Here is a 20,477-nt window from a genome sequence, read left to right on the forward strand (position 1 = left end):
ACCACTCATAGAGGAGGAACTCCCAAACTCCTGGCAGTCGCAAATAACTCTTTCTCGCTTCTCCTACCGCCAGAATCGCTAAGAGCGTAGGTCACTCTTTGCTCCCTCAGAGGCTCAGCGCTCCTCCCAAAGAGGCCTCCCTGGGAGGAATCACTTTGCGCGTGACGATTCAGAATTGCGTTCGAGTAAAGCTCACAGCTGCTGCTGCTGGCTGATGGGGTGGCTGTGCGGCGATGTAAACACAACAAATTTTAGACTATTTTTGAATCTTAACAACGTTTACATTGTTACTCTAAGTTTCATTCAATGTTCATGTAAAACGTTTGTCTCACCGTCAACTGGGGCATCATGCAACACTTTTCAACTTAAATGGCTTCTAAAATCTTAACGTTCACAGATAATCATTCTGCTTATACATCAAAAGTTTTAAGGTTGATGGAACATCAAATTAACGTAGCCAGAAAAATTATTGGTTTCCTCAGTTATTTTTAAATTTACAAAGCATGCGATTTTCATCTTACTTAAAAAAGAGGAAAATTGCAACAAACTTTGCTTTTAATGAAAAGTTAATTACCGTAAATTTTGGTTTTGCTCGAAAACAATTTATCAATAATTATTTTATAGGAATAGCATAAAGGTGCTGCATACATTTAGGGGTAAAAAAATATTAAAAATCAACTAGCTTAAATAATAAAAGTTCATGTTATGATCGATGAATTTTGAAATTTACAAACGCGTGAGGCAAAACAATCATATTAAAAATAATTTCAAAGAAAAGGCATCAAGGTGCTGCATACATTTAGGGGTAAAATTATTAAAAATCAACTAGCATAAATCATAAATGTTCATTTTATGATAGTTGAATTGTTGAAATTCATAAACGCGTTATGCAAAACAATTATTTCAAAAATGATTTTAAAGAAAAAACCAAAAAGGTGCTGCATACATTCAGGGGTAAAAAAATACTAAAAATCAACTAGCTTGTATCATAAAAGTTCATGTTATGATAGATAAAAATTTTGAAAACAACAAACGCGTGATACAAAACAATCATATCTCAACATATGGAATCGAGATTTAGAAGGTGATTTACATTTTGATGAATGCATCGAAAAATATAAAAAATAGTACATCTATTGTCAATTTTTTCTAATTTTCTATGAGAATCAAAAACTTTAAAAATCTATCTCACGATGTAAGAAACTTAGACATCATCATTTTGTTATCAATAAATGATAACTTTATTACATAAAATTTCAGTAAACATTGCAAAAGTGTTGTGGTATAAAAATGTAGCATCTAACCCTGCTGCTGCATGATGCCCCGTTAGGCGGTTATTGATGCTACCCGAACAAAATATCTTAAATTTCTTTACAAACTTGAAGCTCGTTGCGCAATCCCTTCTTGTGCTATCGGACCCCAATTTTGCATGTCAACTTCACAAAACAATCTGCTTATTTGGGCCACTTTACTTAACAAACTAATCAGCGAGAACACGTTCTAGCTCTTGCTATTCATATTAAATCATTTCCAAATGACACAGCCGGCGCAAACCAAAACAAACGAACACGGGCCAGTCAGATTTCCAGCACATAACGTTTGCCTCATAGCGTTCTCCTAGGGAGCTACTCCCGTAGAGCGCTCATTTCTCTTTTAAGATCGGAGTGAGAGGCAAAAAAAACTCCCTAGGAGCATTGCATCTTCGAGGCAAATGGTCACTCTTTCTCATTTCTTCTTGCCGCTGAAAGAGTGGGAGCAAATTTTAGCTCCGTGGGTGTTTGCTCTCAAATGAATCCGAAGCCTGTTTGCATTGAACCTAACATTTTTCCAAATCAGCAAATGAGCATGATGAATCATCATGTGAGCTTTGATTCAAAAATGTAGGGTTTTTTTGCCAAGATCAGTATTTCAACGCTATTCTACAAAACTGAACAGAATACTTTCGGTAATTCAAAGATATTTAATTAGAAAAATTTGGTCCAGCTATTTTTGAGAAAAAGTATGCTGAATTTTTGTATGTCTTGGACTACTTTTCAATCGAATGTTTTAAGTTCAAGTCACCCTAACTTAGGGTAGCTTCAAACTTCAGAGTTCAAAATTGTCAAATCATAATTTCAGGGCAAGGTAAAGATTTAAATACAGGTGAAAATAATCATGTTTAATAACTATTAATGTACAATCTTAAAAACAGAACAAAAAATGCTTCTTCTAAGTGGACTTGACAAATTCCATTCCACGTTCATCAGTGAGTTACAGCTCGTTAGTTGGGGAACCTTCGACTGTATTCTTCCTCTTCAGCCGAAGAACCCCTTTGACGATCTTGACTTACCTATGTAGCGATAACTAGAGGAAACGAAAAAGCAACATTCAACTCATGCACGCAATCAAAAATGCATTTAGTACTTTTATATTGTGTAAGAATAAAGTAGGTAAGTATAGACAAACATTGATGACATATTAATTATTTTAGTAAAAGAAAGTTAAGCGATAGTTTGCATTTAGTTTTTTGGCTTATCCAGAGAAGGAATTTCCAACAACCGAGAAAGTGTTAACCGGATTAAATAGAATGATAAAGGAGTTACAAAAAACACGTTAGAACTTACCGGAAAAAACACTCCATCAAACCGAATTCCAAAGGTGTTAAAGTTGGTTAATCAAATTAGGGACAGGATTGATTGTCATCTCGCAACTTTCTTTTACCAATACTACTAACGAATGTGGGTTTATTTTACATTTGAAAATATTACAAATACAATGCAACTTCTACTATGAGAAAAATAAAAGAATGTGGTACAACAGATAAATTATAGTTTTATTGACTTTGGTATGTTTGATTTACTAAAACAAAATCTGCAGATTCTAGTCTACTATCAACAGTGTGTTACGTTCTAGAGGTTTCGAACACAGGGTTATGGGTGAGTGGATGCACCAATAACGGTCGAAGGAACGAAAAAAGATTCAGAAAGAGCCGTGATGGACCAAACTGGGAGCAAAACTACAGTATGCAGGATGCAGTACATTTTGTGGGGAATTGGAGAAGGATAAAAAAGAAAGGGGGGAAAAGGGATTATTGGTTCAGTGGGTTGCAGGTAGTGTGTTAATAATATAGTACGTAGATAATATTCAAAAGTAAGTATCTAATAGAATAATACAGGACATCAGTCTATTGAGAGGAAGTGGAGTGACTTACGATTCGACTAGCGGTCCCGGGTAAGGATCCGATTTCGAGTACAACGATGACAGCTTGACGCACAAGATGATTGTCGGGATAAAGACTGCCAGACACCATCCAACTCCGGCCCAGAATCCGTTCTAAAATTTTAAACCATTAGGATTAATCGTCTTGCTTTAAGGGCATTTTAATCAATGGTCAAACACTCACGAAAGGATCCACAATTCGATTGCAGGTGGCCACCGACATGGAGTCGTAAACGTTGGCCAGCGGTCCACAACGACCGATTTGTTTGGTGGTTTCTTCGATCACCAAACTCAGATACGAATGAATTTGATCGAGGATACCTTCAGTCAGTTCGTTGGCCACGGCTTCCACGAACGGCTGCCCTTTTTCGTTGATATACTCCTCTGCCTCCTTGATATCTTTGAGGAAATCTCCGATCGCAACAGCGAACGATTCCTTGCCGAATTTGATTGATTTCTCCAGCGATGTCGACAGGTTCACCAATTCGTTCGTGTAGCGAAGCATGGGTTCCACAAGATTTGCCTAGAATGAACATTAATTTTATTTTATAACGAAGTATTTTTTTTCCAAAATGTGAAAACTTTACCTGGTATGAGGACAGATGCAGGGCTTGGTTCTTTAGATTGACTTTGATGTCGTTCATTTCCTTACCCGAAGGCACCTTGTTGGCTACTTCTCGAAGTTTTTTGGCAATGTCGTTCAAGTTGTTCTCAGTGATGTTATGTGTGAGCTGGAAATTCAAGACAATTGTTTATTTATCACCATAGCCATTCTGATCAGATGAGCCACTAGCTTACATTGTCCACAAATCGTTCCGAGTGGAAATCGTTCAAACGCGAATGCCTGAGTTCCTCGATGTCCCTTTCGGCTTGTTCCGATAAAATATCTACTTCATCGATGCGAATCTGCTTCTTCAAATCTTTCAACTGCTGAGTGATTCCGTACTCTTCCGGGAACTGGCGAATGTCATTGATGTCGTAGAAATTTTTCAATTTCAACACCTAAAATAAAGGGTAGCGATGTGAAAGACATTGGAGCAAACGACCCGGTTATGCCTGTCAAACCTCATAGATTGTGTTGTTAGCTTTGCAGGATTCGATAATTTCGGCCGTCTGGATTGCTTCAACCTGACGGTTTGGTCCTTGGCGAAGTAGCTTCGATCGACTGCCCAGTCCTTTGGTACGGATCTGTTCGTATTGTTTGTTGATGTTGAAATAAACGTCGATGTACTCGAACATTTGACTGTCCCTGGGATTTCCCAACGAATCACAGATGCTTCTTCTGAAAACGCTTCCCACCAGGAACGATACCAGCGTGACGATCAGGATAACCGAAAACGTTAGGAAGATGATGGCCACTCCACTAAAAGATATACAATTATTAGTCTTGATTTCTTTTAGATTTATCCGACTAGATACTCACAACATTAGGAAGCGTCCTCCGGCACCTTTGTTGCAGCAATCGTCCCCATATCCGTCCGGTCGTTTTCCGCAGATTCCGCACAGCAGTCCACAGAAGAGACACATCAGGATCAACAGCAGCACCGAGCTGATTCCCAAGCCCACATAGTACCGGTAGATGCTGTACCGATCAATGTACTCATCGGCCGTTTCCAGCGACCGGTAGCTGTTGTTGCCCAAAAAGTCGGCCACATTGTTCAACCTAGAGGTAAGCTCGTTGGCAACGGCACGGATCTCTTGGCCAGTTTTGTCCGTCGCCGAAGTGATCTTGGGGATGCTTTCGCGTACCGTTTCCTTCAGCCGGAGTTTGAGGCTTTCCATCTCCCGGACTCCCCGCTGAACATCTTTCTCGATGTCTCCGCTGACCAGGTCCTCTACACTGCGGGTGATTTCGGTCAAATCGGGCAGCTGAATGAGTGAGTGATGGGAAAATAAGGTCAGATTATATTCCGAAATGGGGTTTCAAGGTTCAGAACACTCAACACGAAAAGGCGTACACTGATATTTACATTCTGGGGAGTAAAAGCACAGGTAAAAGCTTGCTTAAAAACTATCGGCTTTTTCAATAATTACATTAAAGGGCGAACACGAAACTATTACGACACATTCAACAGGGCATAACTTTTTTACCATTGGGTAAAAATCAACCAAATTTGCACACTTTCTCATTGATGTGTATTGTTTACATGCTGTCAAACTCGAAGTCGTATTTTTCGATTCAACGAAAATGGAGGTGAACCAACGCGAGTCGAGAGGACAAATTCTTTCCAGACACCTGGAATTTCCAGACCTGTCACACCGGCAGTTGGTATAAAATGTTGAACATTCACAATTCAACCGTCTCCAGAGTGTTGAAGCGGTTCTAGGAGCGGTTGACGCTGGACCACAGCAAAGAAGCTGGAAGAAAACCGGGACCAGAGAACAAAAACGGAGGGACGGAGGGAAAGGTGAAGCAGATGATTAAAGCAAATCACCGACAAGAGCAAGTTCGATGTGGACGACAAATTTAAGAAAAAAAAAATGTCGAAGTTTGCCTCCAAATATCTCGTTTGGCCATCTTTCCGGAAAATGGTGAGATCTACAAATCTGAGTGCCTCGAAAAGCGCCTTTTGCCGTTCTTGCAGCAGCACGACGAAGCTCCGCTATTTTGGCCAGATTAGGCATCATGCCACTATTTTAAAAGTGTCCTGGAATGGTATGAGGCCAATTCTGTCTATTTTGTTACAAAGGGCATGAACCTGCCAAACTGTCCGGAGCTGCGCCCGGTGGAGCAGTAATGAGCAATAATGAAGCGGGAACTTCGGCAGAGCAAGTCCAGCTAAGTCCAAGATGGCAGGTGATGGTGACATTCAAATCCATTTGGGCGACGTCAACGCAAAGATTGGCTCCGACAATCAGGACCTTGAGCGCATCATGGGGCGCCATGGTCTAGGACAGATGAGCGAAAACGGAGAGCTGTTTGTAGAATTTTGTGGCAACAACAACATGGTGATCGGAGGATCGCTCTTCCCCCATCGACCAGCACATAAGGTCACTTGGGTATCCCGAGATGGCCGAACAGAAAATCAAATTGACCACATCTGCATCAGCCGAAAATGGAGAAGGAGCCTTCTTGATGTCCGCAACAAACGAAGCGCAGACATTGCATCTGACCATCACCTCGTCCTTGGCGAGATACGACTGAGAGTTGTGCGTGTCCAACGGCTCGAGGAGAAAGTCGGGTGTCGATACGACGTGCGCCGGTTGGAGAATCCAGAGGTAAAAAGGGCATACGTTGAACAGCTAGAATCCCGAGCCTCGGAGTTGCCGACAGACGGAACAGTCGAAGAACAGTAGTGTGGAATCAAGAATGCCTTTATCACGACGAGCCATAATAGATCAACATAATGGTCGCAGGGGACTCTCTCCCCAACAGGAAAAAAAATCACGACGAGCCATGATACTCTCGGTAAAGTTCGTGGAAGAAGAAGTGAATGGATGTCGGATGTAACTTGGAGGATGGTCGATGATCGGAGAAAGACGAAAGTCGGAATTGAGCAGGCATGTACCGGGTCAGCCAAAGCAGCCACCCGATTACGATATGCGGAGCTGGAAAAGGCAGTCAAACGAGCTTGTAGACGAGACAAGAGAGCCTGGACAAACTCCCTAGCCGAAGAGGGAGAAAGAGCCGCCGCCAATGGAGATATCCGATTACTTTATGACATTTCCCGCCGCCTCAGTGGTGCAAAGACTAATGCAAGAATGCCGCTGAAAGACCGAGCAGGTCAGTTATTGACCGATCGAACAGATCAGCTCAAACGATGGACTGAGCACTTCGAACAACTCTTCCGAGACACGAATAGCGATGGCCAACAGAATCTGCAGCTCGAGGCGCCAACAGTGAATCCCATAAATGGCGTCAACTCTGAAGCGCTTTCGCTGGCTGAAATAGAAGCGGGGGGAAGCACCTGGGATCGATTGCATCCCTGCTGAAAGCCGACCCTGCCCTGTCAGCACAAATGTTGCACCGTCTTTTCGCTGACATCTGGGATACTGCAACATTCCCGGCCGACTGGATGCAGGGTATCCTCGTAAAGGTCCCGAAGAAAGGAGACCTGACCGAGTGCGGTAACTGGCGAGGCATAACGTTGATCTGTACAACCCTCAAAGTACTCTGCAAAGTGATCCTGAACAGGATCCAGAAGAAAATCGACGCTACACTCCGACGGCAACAAGCTGGATTCCGATCCGGACGATCATGTGTGGACCACATCACAACGCTACGAATCATACTGGAACAAATCAACGAATTCCAGGACTCTCTTCTGCTGGTGTTAGTTGATTTCGAAAAAGCATTCGACCGACTTAACCATGAAAACATCTGGGCGGCTCTAAGGCGACGAGGAGTCCCAGAGAAACTAGTCCATCTCATCAAGGTACAATACGATGCATTTTTGTGCAAGGTCTTGCACGACGGTGTCTTGTCCGAACCAATCCCGGAAACTGCTGGAGTGAGACAAGGATGTATCTTATCACCGCTACTTTTTCTAATCGTAATGGACAAGATTCTGACTGGATCGATTGATTGTGCACCGAACCCAGGATTGTCGTGGAATCCTTCAACAATGGAGCCACTGAACGACCTTGACCTGGCAAACGATATTGTTTTGCTCGCCTAAACACAGCCGGACATGTAAAGCAAACTCGACGACCTCACCGAAAGTTCCAAGGCAGCAGTTCTCAAAGTCAATAATGTCGGAAAGACCAAGTCGATGGAGATCAACACAGGAAATCCCTCCAGTTTCATGGTAGCTGAGCAACAAATTGAGAAAGTGGAGTGCTTCCAGTATTTTGGTAGCCAGATAACGCCTGATGGTGGTACCAGGAAAGACATCGAAACCCGGATCAGAAAAGCCCGATTTGCGTTTGCAAGACTCCGAAACATTTGGGGCTCACGCCAGATCTCTCTACGAACTAAGATCCGAATCTTCAACTCAAACGTCAAATCCGTTTTGTTGTACGGATGCGAAACTTGGTGCACATATGCGGTGACGACGAGAAAACTGCAAGTTTTTGTGAATCGTTGCCTGCGGAATATCATCCGCGCTTGGTGGCCTGGCAACTGGATCTCGCCGGTGTCATCAAAGGGCGCTAGAAATCGAGATTCGGGAACGTAAGTGGAGATGGATTGGGCACACGCTGCGAAGAGATGAGAACGAGATTTACAGAGAGGCGCTTGAATGGAATCCAGAAGGACATCGAAGAAGAGGCAGACCCAGAAACTCCTGGCGGCGAAGCCTAGCCGCTGAAATCCGAACTGTCGACGAGAACCTTGACTGGGACCAGGTGAAGACGCTGGCTCCGGATCGTCAACAGTGGAGGTCTTTTACCACGGCCCTATGCACCGGAGGATCGGCGCGGGATCATTAAGTAAGTAAGTAAGTAAGTAAGTAAGTAAGTTTGATTACGAAAAAATGGGGTCTCTACCTCTTACCAGAAGTTTCAGATAGGAAAGAGAAAGGGGGGCTCCCATATAAGTTTTTGGTATAAATCGAGTGCTTATCAAGCAATAGAGACCATGTAATATGAAAGAGGCTGTTTGAGTACGAATAATTTTAGAGCCTCACTTTAATCTCGATAACTTATCAGAAAAATGGAGCGAAATGTTATTTAGAAACTAAAAATCTTTCTTCGTGAAAAAAAAAACAAAGCATTTGGTATTTTATTTGATAAAAAAAAACAATGCAAGTTAAACTTTAATTTAAACGATTCCATATTTTCGTTATTTGCACTTAGTCCCCTTTGGCCAAGGTTGCCAAAATCACAGAAAAATCTGTATTATCACTCAATTTTGAGCAAAATTTCGTCACAGATCACAGAATTTTTCAGATTTTCACAAAATTCACAGTTTTTTTTTAAATTTTGCACAGATTTCCAAAATTATAAATATTTATGTTACTCTCGACTTTTTTATCACGAAAATCTGAATACAAGGTATATTCTAAAAACAAGGAATATGTGTATTGTTTTTTTTCCTATTGAATAAATGAATGAATGGATGAATGAATGAATGAATTGAATGAATTTTATTATTAACTTTAAAAAATGTGAATGCAAAAAATAACATAAAACTCGTTTGAATAACACACTTATACACACCACAAAAGCAACACACAAAAATAAAAAAAACATGAATGAAAACAGTCATGTTTGCGCCAATCGAAACTAATATGCAAAAAAATCAGCATCGACATGACAGGTAGGAAGGGAAATGGGATGAAGCGATATCTTGTTTTTGCTTATAACTAATTTCTAGAATGCAACTCATCCGGAAGGCTTTAGAATTGCCGATTCAATCCTTTCGTCAATTTAGGCTTTCGTTTACGATTGTGCAAGCGAATAAATTGCGAGAGAACCCATCTTTAAAAAAATAACAAGCCTATGTATGACAAACAAAACAATAGTGGGCTAGCCAAACTGAAACAAAAGATGGTTCAGTTTATTTTCTAACAGAAAATTCGTATTTTTTTTTTTTTTTGAAGGATTTTAAAGATGACGCAAAAAAGAAGCTAGCAATAAACAAAGGCTAGGTTTGTTTTCCTGATGCAAAAAAAAAACTTTCCGCAACGCAAAACACATGGAAACACACAAGCGAACACTCTGTCAAACACAACCTACCCGTGGAAAATATCGATCTTGTATCTAGTCATAACAAACAATGGGTATGATATTTTTTTGTTTTGTTTTAGAAACAGGATTTAACGATATATGATGGAACCCATCAACGAACAGTGATTTTCAACATTTAGGTCAGCATGAAATGGGAAGACAAAACAAAAACATTTCGGTTTATATGACGGGTTCTTTTTTTCTTCCTTTATGCTCTTTTGTCACTGACTCGGAAAACTGTCCAACTTACCGAATTGTAATCGATTCCATTGGTATCCAGACGACCGATGCGGTAATTTTCCATAACGTCGATACACTCCTGGGTGCCACATTTGGTCAACGAGGCCAACAGCTCACGCTTGACGCCTCTTAATCCTGTTACGGAAAGAAAATAAAAAATAAATTATTCTTTTTCAAAACAAAAATGAGTAGAATTCATACCGTCATTCAGCTGGGATGCGTTGACCCGCAACTCCCGCGTTAGCAGGGTCATTCGGTCCAGATTTTCCCGGATCGCCGGCAACTGGCCCAAAAATTCGTTGAGCGTGTTCAGATTATCGGCCTTGGATTGCTGCTCCAGCCGGCTGATGATAATCTCCGAGGCATCGTTCAGGGTGCCGAGAATCGTGCTGCTCAACTCCTGGTAGTTGTCGACTAGAACTTTGGAAATTTGCCGGCTCGTGGTCTGCAGGAAGGTGCGGCTGTCGTCCACACCGTGTCGGGCTGAGACTGTGATGTTTTCCACTCCGTGCTGCATGTAGCTGTTGGTCGCGAACGCTATCACCACACCGAAGCTGGAAAGAGTGAACGACGGGGTTAGAACTCATATTTTGGAGCAAAACAGATCTCAAGACTCTACATATTGATCGTCCAAGATTTTGAACTTCATCAAAAAAGTTTAGGAACTTTTTTCATAAAAGTGACGGTTTTTTTTTATTGAAGATTTGAAAGTTTTCAACATATACGAGATACGCACATCAAGGCAGCTTTAGACCTACACTGCCCCAAATATGAATAAGAAATTTCGTGCTTGTGAAATGTTATGCGCTGCAGGCTCAAATTGATCCTAAGCCTAGTACAAGGTGTTATTATGCCAAATTTGGGCCAGATCGGATCATAGGAAGGGGTTGCTCAACGAGCCTAAAGTTTTTATGGGATCATCAGGTTTTAAAGCCTAAATAAACTTTTTTTTTTGTGGCGTTTAAATAGCTCGGGGAGCTGACGCTGGAAATGAAAATTAGAGATAGTTTGGAGAAGGAAATTTTTTTTAAAGTTTAGAGTAGACAGCGTAGAATAGTAAGCGATCATGAGACGTTGGTTAGACCATCATGTAGGGGAGAGGAAGGCTATATGCGCATATTAAGGAAAGCACTCATTTTCTCCTATACTCCAAAAGATAGGAGTCTGAAAACTATATGCACATGAGCGGACATCTGTTTTATATACGTTAGTGAATTTTTTCTGTTAAAATCTCTTACAGTTTTTGTGAAAATAATTTTATAATAAAAGAAGTCAAAACAGCCGATTTCCGAAACTGGCGGGCTAAATGCGCATATTTATGTTTTTAGCTATATTTCATTACCACTTGCAATATTTTGATATTATTTAATTGAAAATGGTAGAACCGGATGTTAAGCATACGTCAAGGCCGAAATTTTGGTGAAATTTTTTACATCACTAGTTCTTTTGCATGAAACATAGTTAAGTATGCCATATGGCCATATTTCAGGGTAATATTTTGTTCATATTGTATTTTTATCGGATCTGTAGGAAGTTCTTCTTTTTTCGCTGTAAGATCGTGATTTGAGCGTAGATTTCATGTTTAAATGATAGAAAGTAAAAAAATTATAAGACTAATCTATTTTTCTTGATATAGGCATTTAACCTGCCTTGATATGGGCATTCAGAACCTGTCTCTTATTCCAATATCTTATCATTTACAACTTTGCCAAAAGTTTCGATTTGTTGAATTTCCGATTTCCAGATGAATAAGAAAGAAAAACCACTAAAATTTTTGTTCACAGAATCTGTATGCACAATAATTAAAGTTCAATATATTCTAACAAAACTGACAAAAATCTTGTTTGAATTTTTAAATTTTTTCGACTTTATATAATAATTTAATTATTTTATGCCATGTGTTAAAAGCGTATTACCCTCAAACTGCACTAATTAGATATGATGAATCTCCAGCCATATCGTCAATCGGCTGTATGCGCATATTACCCAATATGCGCATATAGGGACACTTCCCCCTACTTCATTATATCCATTCCGGCTGAATATGGACAGAATGCAGTTCAAGATAACAAACCAACCAACCCCTCCTGATACCAGTTGGAGGAAGGACAAGGGTGGGTTCGAGACTGGCCTCTACTTACTCCCCAAGCATCTCACCTGTCGGCAACTTATGGGATTCGAACCCAAAAGTTTTTCTTGCCGATACCGGGAATCGAACCCAGTACGCCTGGGTTACCAGACTCGCGCCAGTCTATCCACTAGACCACATCAGCGCTACAGGTTTTAAAGCCTAAATAAACTTAAAATTTTATTTTATTTTAAAATTTAAATCAAAGAAATCATTATGGAAATAAATTTCGATATTTTTCCATTTGTTTCACAGCGATAATTCAAAGTTTTTTTCCATTCTTCAAATAAAAAAAAACAGTTTGAAATGTTGGAATAGGGAGTTGGAATAGGAACTTCTGTACTAAACCACTTCATAATTTTACTTTTATTTCCAAAAAATTTGATTACATCAATACTTGTAAATCCAAGTAATTTTTCCTATGAATGTGAGGAGGGAAGAGTGAGGAGATTTGATATCTTAATTTCGTAATCAGAATGTCTAACAAAGATAAAAAAAAAATTTGGAAAAATGTACCAAATAGGTTAGAACCACTTTATATCGCAAGCAAAATTTAAAAAAAAATTGAGTTATTAAACTTTGGTTGAAAAATGTACCTTTAAGATCTTTTCTCAATATTTTTTAATGTTTCCGACATGAAAAATTGCAACAATAATATTCATTCCAATATGTCAATCGTTGGAGAATCATAGAAACTTCATAATGCCGGTACCTGGACTTTACGAGGACGTCGGATAATAGATTTTTGACGCGAAAATCCAAGATGGTGGCTACCGCCTAACTTAAAAATGCTTAAATCACTGAAAATCACATGAAAAGAAAACCTAACAAACTATGAAAAAAAAAAATATTATAAAAAATTAAAAATATTATGACAACAAAAATTACGAATCTCTGGCAAAACTATGATAAAAATATGGTAAAGGTGATAAAAATAAGACAAAAAAAATAGAAAAATACATCAGCAATTTAATAAATTTGTCTTTAAAATGACAAAGCCATGACCAAAATGTAAAAAAAATTAATTGAAAATATGACAGATGACAGTAATTTGAAAATAAAAAAAAACCGATAAAACTTAATAAAAATTGGCTGAATAATGACAAACAATACAATAATAATAAAACACGAAAAAAAAATTTTTTTTGACCAATATTTGACAACATTATGGGAAATATGATAAATGTGGCGAAAATATGACAAAAATTATAACTAATGAAAAATGACTAATATGACATTAATCTGACAAGACTATGACAAAAATATTACAAATGTGTCACAAATATGACAAAATATGATAAAAATGTAGTTTTGTGAAAAAAAATTAACAAAACTATGACAAAAAATTGACAAAAGTTTGTTATAGCTTGTTTCAGTACTCGGTCAGATTTTTGTTAATTTACTATCAATTTTTGCCATAATTTTGTCATGTTCTCATCTGTCGTATTTTGTGGCATAGTTCTGTCAGATTTTTTATTCATTTGTTCTTACATTTTCTCTTCATACTGAAAGTCTTATCCGGTACAACTGTGTTCGATGATTATTCTTGGATTTGAATTCACGGACATCGACTTAGGAGGTAACTAACTAGCCAACTGAGCAACATATATCACAAGTCCATAGTTTTGTCTTAATTTTGTCATTTTTTTTTTGTCATATTTGTCATATTTTTGTAACATATGTTTCGTTATTTTTCGGATTTTTTTTTCATGTTTTGTTAAATTTTTGTAATTTTACTGTCGTATTTGTCATCATTTTTTCATATTTTTTTTACATATTTTTGAAAGTTTTTTGTTATATTTTTATCTCATTTTTCATAATTTTGTCAGATTTTTGACATATTTTTTTCTAAATTTTATTGTCGTATTCTGACCCATTTGTCTTATTTTTTTTTATTTTAGTGTCCAATTTTTGCCACATTTTTACCACCATTGAAATCATTTTCATAGTTCATAGTTTTCATAGTGATTCATAGTTTTATCATATGTTTGTCACATTTTTGTGATTTTATTGTTAATTTTGTGTTATTGCTTTGCATTTTTTTGTAAATTAGTTGTCCAATGTCATTATATTCTTTCTGTCAGGTTTTTGTCATTTATTGTCAAATTATGATCATAATTTTGTCATATTTTTTCACATTTGACATAATTTTGCCATTTTCGTTATATTTTTTCATAATTTTGTATATTTGTCATATTTTTGACATTATTTTTTATCACATTTGTCGTGTTTTATTCGAAGTTTTGTCATTTGTCACCTTTTCGTTTACCATATTTTTAGTCATAGTTAATTCTAATTTTTGTCATTTGTCATATTTTAGTAATAGTTTTTTTTATATTTTTGCTACTGTTTTGTTATATTTTTGGCCATTATTGGTTTTTATCACTGGTCAAATTTTTGTTAATTTTTTTCAGCTCTTTTTCAGATTTTTCTAAAATTTTGTTAAAATTTGGTCAGTCATTTTTCATCTTCTTTTTGAGCCTTTTCACTGATTACCCATTTTGTGAATGGTTCATGCGATTTTCAGTTATTTACGGCATTTTGAAGTTAAGCGGAAACCGCCATCTTTGATTTCAAGATGGCGTCGGACAGCCAAATTAGAGTACTACTTATTTAGCCCTTTCACCCAATACCAACATGTGTGGGGAATTGTAAATTTGCTTCACGCTCACTGTGTCCAAGGTTGCCGAAATCACAGAAAAATCTATAATTTCACAGAATTCTGAGCAAATTTTCATCACAGAACTGTGTCACAGATCACAGAATTTTGAGGCTTTTCACAGATTTCACAGAGTTTTGTAACTCTGATCGAATTTTTTAAATGTACATTTTTGTGCCAATATTTATTCTAAATTTCTTACACTAACTCGTGAAAATTTGATGAGCCTGGTAATCATTATTGATTATTTCTAATTTTGTTATGGCAAATGTTTTTGTTTATGTTTGATATGACTTTTACAGATTTTTTGGGTAAAATCATAAAAAAAACAGAATTTATTTTGTCAAAAACACTGATTTTTTTTCGGCAACTTTGACGGTGTCTTCGACCTCATTGTAGAATTGGCTTGGTTTTTGGGTTTCCCCCAGATATCAGGAAATTGTCGTTGTTCTAGAGATTGCTTAAGTATGTTGGTGAAGGGTTCCACTAGTATTATCCGATTTATTTTTAACACACACACTCCGGTATTTGCATTCAGTGCAGTGAAAATAGAATACTGTTATTATCTTTTATGTTTTGAAAGAATTTCTGTTCTCCAGCACAACCTAGACGTTGCTCGCGGCTTACCAGTCAATGAGGTTTTTTTTCTGTAAGTAGTGCAAAAATGCAACACTTTGTTTTGTGAATAACTTTTGAGTGCATGAATGGAAGGCGAAAAAATTCAGTCCGTAGCTAACAGCGCTCGAGTACGGTCGATTTTTTCTGCTTTCGGGTGGAGCCGTCGCGTCGCCGGTTAAAAATTGGGGGGTTGTGTTTCTCTGGATAAAAGAAAATATTCTTGGAGCGCATTCCAATTTAAAGATTGTGCAATGCTTTTCTTAATCGAAAATGGAATGATTGAGAAAATATTTCAAAACAGTGTGCTCGAACAGGGAATTTAATTTTATCAAAATGGCGGTGTCGTGAGCAAACTTCTCGGTTTATGATGCGAAGCTGAATTGATGCGCAACTTACAAGTGAAGAAAAATGGCGATTTAAATCATCAAACAGGGCATAGTGCTGGGAGTGCTTTTATGAGATGATGATAGATGAGTTGATTTGGCTGTTTTGTCATTGGGTGATTGGTTTTAGTGGTGTTTTCGGATTTGAATGAAGAAATGCGAGAAATGTAATGCGGGGTAAAAATAAAATTTGAAAATTTTCGATTTGCCACCCGCACTCACATCATTGAGGTCCCGCCTGGCAGCTGGCGTCACTGATTGGATGAGAAGCATTTATTGAGATTGTGCTTTCTTCGAGATTGTAAGATTTTTTCATTTATTTTAAATAATTTAAATTATCTTTACTGTAATGCCGCAAAATACGATTCAACATTTTGAGTTTTCAATTTATTACTAAACTTTTGTCATTTATATATTATTTGTTTAAACAGGAACCTAATATCACTTCTTTTTCAGGTATCAGGTAATTATTTTTTTTACATATTATTTTGAATTTTAATAATTTATACATTTGCATATTGGGGACTGGGAACCAGAGGGATTGCATCTGGGGATAACCCGTAGAGATTATTGCAAGCGGAGTGGTAGCCAACTATTGCAGGTTTCTGAGGGTTGGATGCCTTCCCTCGACGAACCATCGGCCGTGGAAGCCCTCGGGCCAACCACACAGACATAGGCAGGACCTTGCTACCGATGGGGGAACAATACATACATACACATACATGAATGGAAGGCGATAAAATTTTCAACGAAGTTAACTAGCAGTGTATTAATCAAGTACGTGTATAAAATTGGTTCACAATATGTCAAGTGGTTTTTTGAGATAGAATCTAATTCAGAAGCTCATTTACAATTTTTTTTGGGGCAGAATCGAGAAAAATCTAGGATAGTCCCAGGAGGAAAGCCAAAAACAACTGTAAATCAACTGTTTGACCTTAGTTCATATTGTAAATCGTTTGAGATGTGATGTGAAGATGTGATGTAAGATGTGAAAATGATTGATTTCATGAAGCTTAAGAATGCACTATGGGGTTTGAGGCGGCAAAAAGTAAAAAACTGAACTTTATCGGATCGCTTTTTTATTTTTACTGGTCAATAACTGGACAACCCAGTTTTTCAACTCATTATCTTGGATTCTAAGAGCACCACAGACATCAGAGTTTGAAAAATTGAAAAAAAAATATATGATGAAGATAAAAAATTTAAATACATATGGGAGAGTGGGGAATCATGGGCCACTTTTTTTCGTTGTTCCATAACTTCTTTATTATAAAAGATAAAATGAAAATAAAAAATGGTATGGTTTTCTACATTTTCAAGGTATCATTAGGTATTTTTTAAAAAATTTTAAAAAGTTATTTTCCCCAAATTCTGACTGTTTGAAAAAAAAAGCAATATTTTTTGGATTTTGAAAAATGGTGGGGAATCGTGGGCCACCAAATCCAAATTGACCAAATAACATGCAAAGTTTATGAGTTGACCCAAAAATGTGCTTTCCTAATTTATTTCGTTAGTTTAAAGCAATTTCAGATGATTAAATAAAAAAGAGAGCTGTGTATGATCGCATAGATTCCAAAACCTGGCTCGCGAACGTTTTGGAAAAATTTCTTAAATAGGATGGACAAAATATTTTCCATAACTCTTCATTTGACATAAGAAAACTTTACAGATAGGGAAAACGTAATTTAAGTTCTGAATGTGTATAAAAACATAAAAATATAGGTGATTCAAGATGTGTGGCCCTCGATTCCCCACAAGCTCTGATTTGTAAATTGGTCGCGTTTGTGTGACTTATTGATGTTTCATCAAAAATTCCTTTTCCATGAGAAAGATCATGACAAAACTAAGATCATAAGCGTATGAGCATATTTTTGTTATGCACTTTAGGTTCCCCATCGTTGAAATTAGCGGGTGTTTTTTTAATTATGTAAGTAAATTTTTCCAATTTTTTTTAGCTTGATAAATAAAAGAAGCATATGATGCGTATTTCAGTCAACAACATATAGGAATATATGCCCACGCAAAGCGGCGACGATAACAGTTGGTTTGAGATTTTTATCTCAACACACATCTGAGATATTAAAAGTGGCCCACGTTTCCCCATGGCCCACGATACCCCACTCTCCCCTATATTTCTAGGGAAAATATTTTTTCTTAAATTTTAAGGACACAATTTGAAAGCTTATATTAAAATCTTTCATTTGAACCATTGAAAATATTTACATACTTAATTGATCTACGATAAAATTGAGTAAATAAACATATTATTAAAGACAAAAACTTTAAAGTCTTGTAAAAAAGCCCCGCAATGCCCCATACTCTTTTCACTTTCAATGTCTAGTTCAGGTCCTAAAAATACAATGATATAGTTTCCAGGCACACCAAAGCACCGTTTTTAGAGTTTTAGTCAAATAAAGCTGAAAGTATCACGATAATGGGTATTTTTTACGCATTAATGAGTATAAATTTAACAAAGTTGTAGCTGATTTGTCGAAAAAATATTTTCTCATAACAAATCAATCATTTCACACATTTTCTTCTTGAGTTTCATGAAATGTTTTGATAACATTTATCATTAAATTATTAATAAGTCCAATAAACGGCTTTCAAAAGTAATAAAAAGAAAGGTCGAAAATGACACCAATCATCCTACTTTGTAAGTTGTTTTTAAACAATTTGTGTATGAAATCATCTAAAATAAGTTAAAATAGTAATTTTCATACAAATTTTTCAAAATTTACGAAAAAAAATCAGAACACCAAATAATACTTTTTGCCACCTCATTGTATGGAACTTCTCCATAGTGGAATGTGAGAGGTTTTATCAAGAGGAATCTGAAAATTGCAAAAGAGGAATCGATAAGAAAGATCAATAATTCTGACTGATTCGTCTAGCTGACTAATAAACAGGCTTGAATTTATTTCTCAAAAGGTAAAAAAGCTGCTCGCCGGTGAAATGAACAAAATACGGTGGTCAAATCGTGCGCAAAATATTTAGACCGCTAGCGGGAACATATTTTGGAGAAATTCGAAGACTGCAAAACGAACTCATTACCGGACACCTGGCTGGTTTTCATCTAGAAAATTTTGTTTGTTTTTTTTTTATCTGGGCATAACAAGAAAAGAAAATCATTTAAATTTTTTAGTGTAGGTACGTACATATATTCATTTAGTTACGTTTGAAGCATTTCAAGTACGGGGATATGTACTTGAAACTGGGATTAAAATAAAAGCTGTCTGAAGTACTACGACAAGTGTATTAGCTTGTGTTTCTAGACATGTTCCATGTTTAGTGCAGAGTGGTTACTCGTGTTTTGAGCTGTTTTAAGAAAATAAGGTCGTGTAAACTTCACTTGTATTGATGAATTATATCGAATTAACGGAACAGATAAACGTCTTGAGCTTGAAACATGTGTGAAAATTTTGAATCAATTTTTATTTTATGTTTTTCTGTTGAGCCACCAAATGTCTCTATAAGGACACCGGAGAAAACTGTCAAAACGAAAATGGACTGTAAACAAAAACAATTTCGAACATCTATTCAGTTTTGGACGGTTCGTTTGAGGAAGCTGTTGTAGTAATTTTTTTTTACTGAGATACTTAAAGAGTTTCGATAAAATTACTGAATGAAAATTCGAAGCACATTCATGTTTAGCAAATGATTTTGGTCTAAAACATATTCGCTATTTCTTTAAAACTTGCTTGAACACAGAAGTCGCACAAAAGTGCACGATGCATAGAATTGGTACTGCTACCAGGGACTGGAAATTTCTCTAATTATGTTCATCAAGTTATGTGACAAGTCGTGAGATGGAAAACTATGTAAATAAAATAAAATAACAAAGGACTGTTCGTCAGTAATGTTTCTATCAGATTGGACAGAACTGACTTCGATGACCGTTCAAAAAATTGTAAAAACTTATTCAAGGCTGTCGGTTATTTCGGCAGTTTTTGTAGTGAAAAAAATTATGATGATGTTATTTTTGGAAGTATTTGATTTTTTTTTTTGCAGGAATTTTCATCCTATTGGATGATTCATCCCATCCCTTGGAAGTATTTTAAAGGATTTGATTATTTTCAGAAATTCTTTTCCAAAGATGATCCGATTTTTGTATGTTGATTCGTTATAAGTTAAAATGAATTAAATGAACTTAATGGATTTGAGTGATACTTACACCAACGACGAGGCGGCACAGATGAGCAACAACCCGAGAATGACCCGCCTGCAGGTGTCGTGTTTCTTGTCGAAGGGTTGCGTACGTCCTCCACATCCTCCGAAGCATCGGCAGCAGCACAGACACAGCCCGATGATGGGCATCAGCACGATCAGCAGCACACAGATGACGGTCACCAGAAGGACGGCCCAGTACTGCTTCAGCAGCGGACCGAAATTGTTCTCCGAAACATTTGGCCCTGGTCCGATTTGCGCTTCCCGCACGATCAGGTAGCCTGCAATTGGAAAGGAAGAAAGAAAGGAACCATCAGTAACTCGAAACGCCAAAACAAATTAAATGTTGGAAGTGTATCATCTATCTTAGGCTTTTCTATGCATATGAACATATCTAAATATAGGGGAATGATGGCCTACATTTTTTATTTGTAGAAGTATGCAAAGAAGGAACAAGTCCCTTCCCCACATCCAC

General features: G+C 37.3%; 1 protein-coding gene across 8 annotated transcripts in view; it reads right to left on the reverse strand.

Moving 5' to 3' along the window:
- Window positions 1-20,477, reverse strand: part of LOC129758451 (prominin-like protein) — a 152,220-nt gene that overhangs the window by 19,494 nt on the left and 112,249 nt on the right. For 7 of the 8 annotated variants that reach the window (XM_055755953.1, XM_055755952.1, XM_055755950.1 and 4 more), the window contains 10 exons: window positions 20,010-20,283; window positions 10,249-10,601; window positions 10,058-10,182; window positions 9,817-9,840; window positions 4,622-5,067; window positions 4,264-4,561; window positions 3,997-4,200; window positions 3,786-3,929; window positions 3,383-3,721; window positions 3,191-3,312 (listed from right to left, as the gene is read on the reverse strand). In XM_055755953.1, the coding sequence (XP_055611928.1) occupies window positions 3,191-3,312; window positions 3,383-3,721; window positions 3,786-3,929; window positions 3,997-4,200; window positions 4,264-4,561; window positions 4,622-5,067; window positions 9,817-9,840; window positions 10,058-10,182; window positions 10,249-10,601; window positions 20,010-20,283 (2,329 nt within the window). The remainder of the gene's footprint in view (window positions 1-3,190; window positions 3,313-3,382; window positions 3,722-3,785; window positions 3,930-3,996; window positions 4,201-4,263; window positions 4,562-4,621; window positions 5,068-9,816; window positions 9,841-10,057; window positions 10,183-10,248; window positions 10,602-20,009; window positions 20,284-20,477) is intronic. The other variant, XM_055755948.1, reaches the window with a different exon arrangement.

This window comes from Uranotaenia lowii, chromosome 3 (assembly GCF_029784155.1).
Source record: "Uranotaenia lowii strain MFRU-FL chromosome 3, ASM2978415v1, whole genome shotgun sequence".
Classification (NCBI taxonomy): Eukaryota; Metazoa; Arthropoda; class Insecta; order Diptera; family Culicidae; genus Uranotaenia; species Uranotaenia lowii.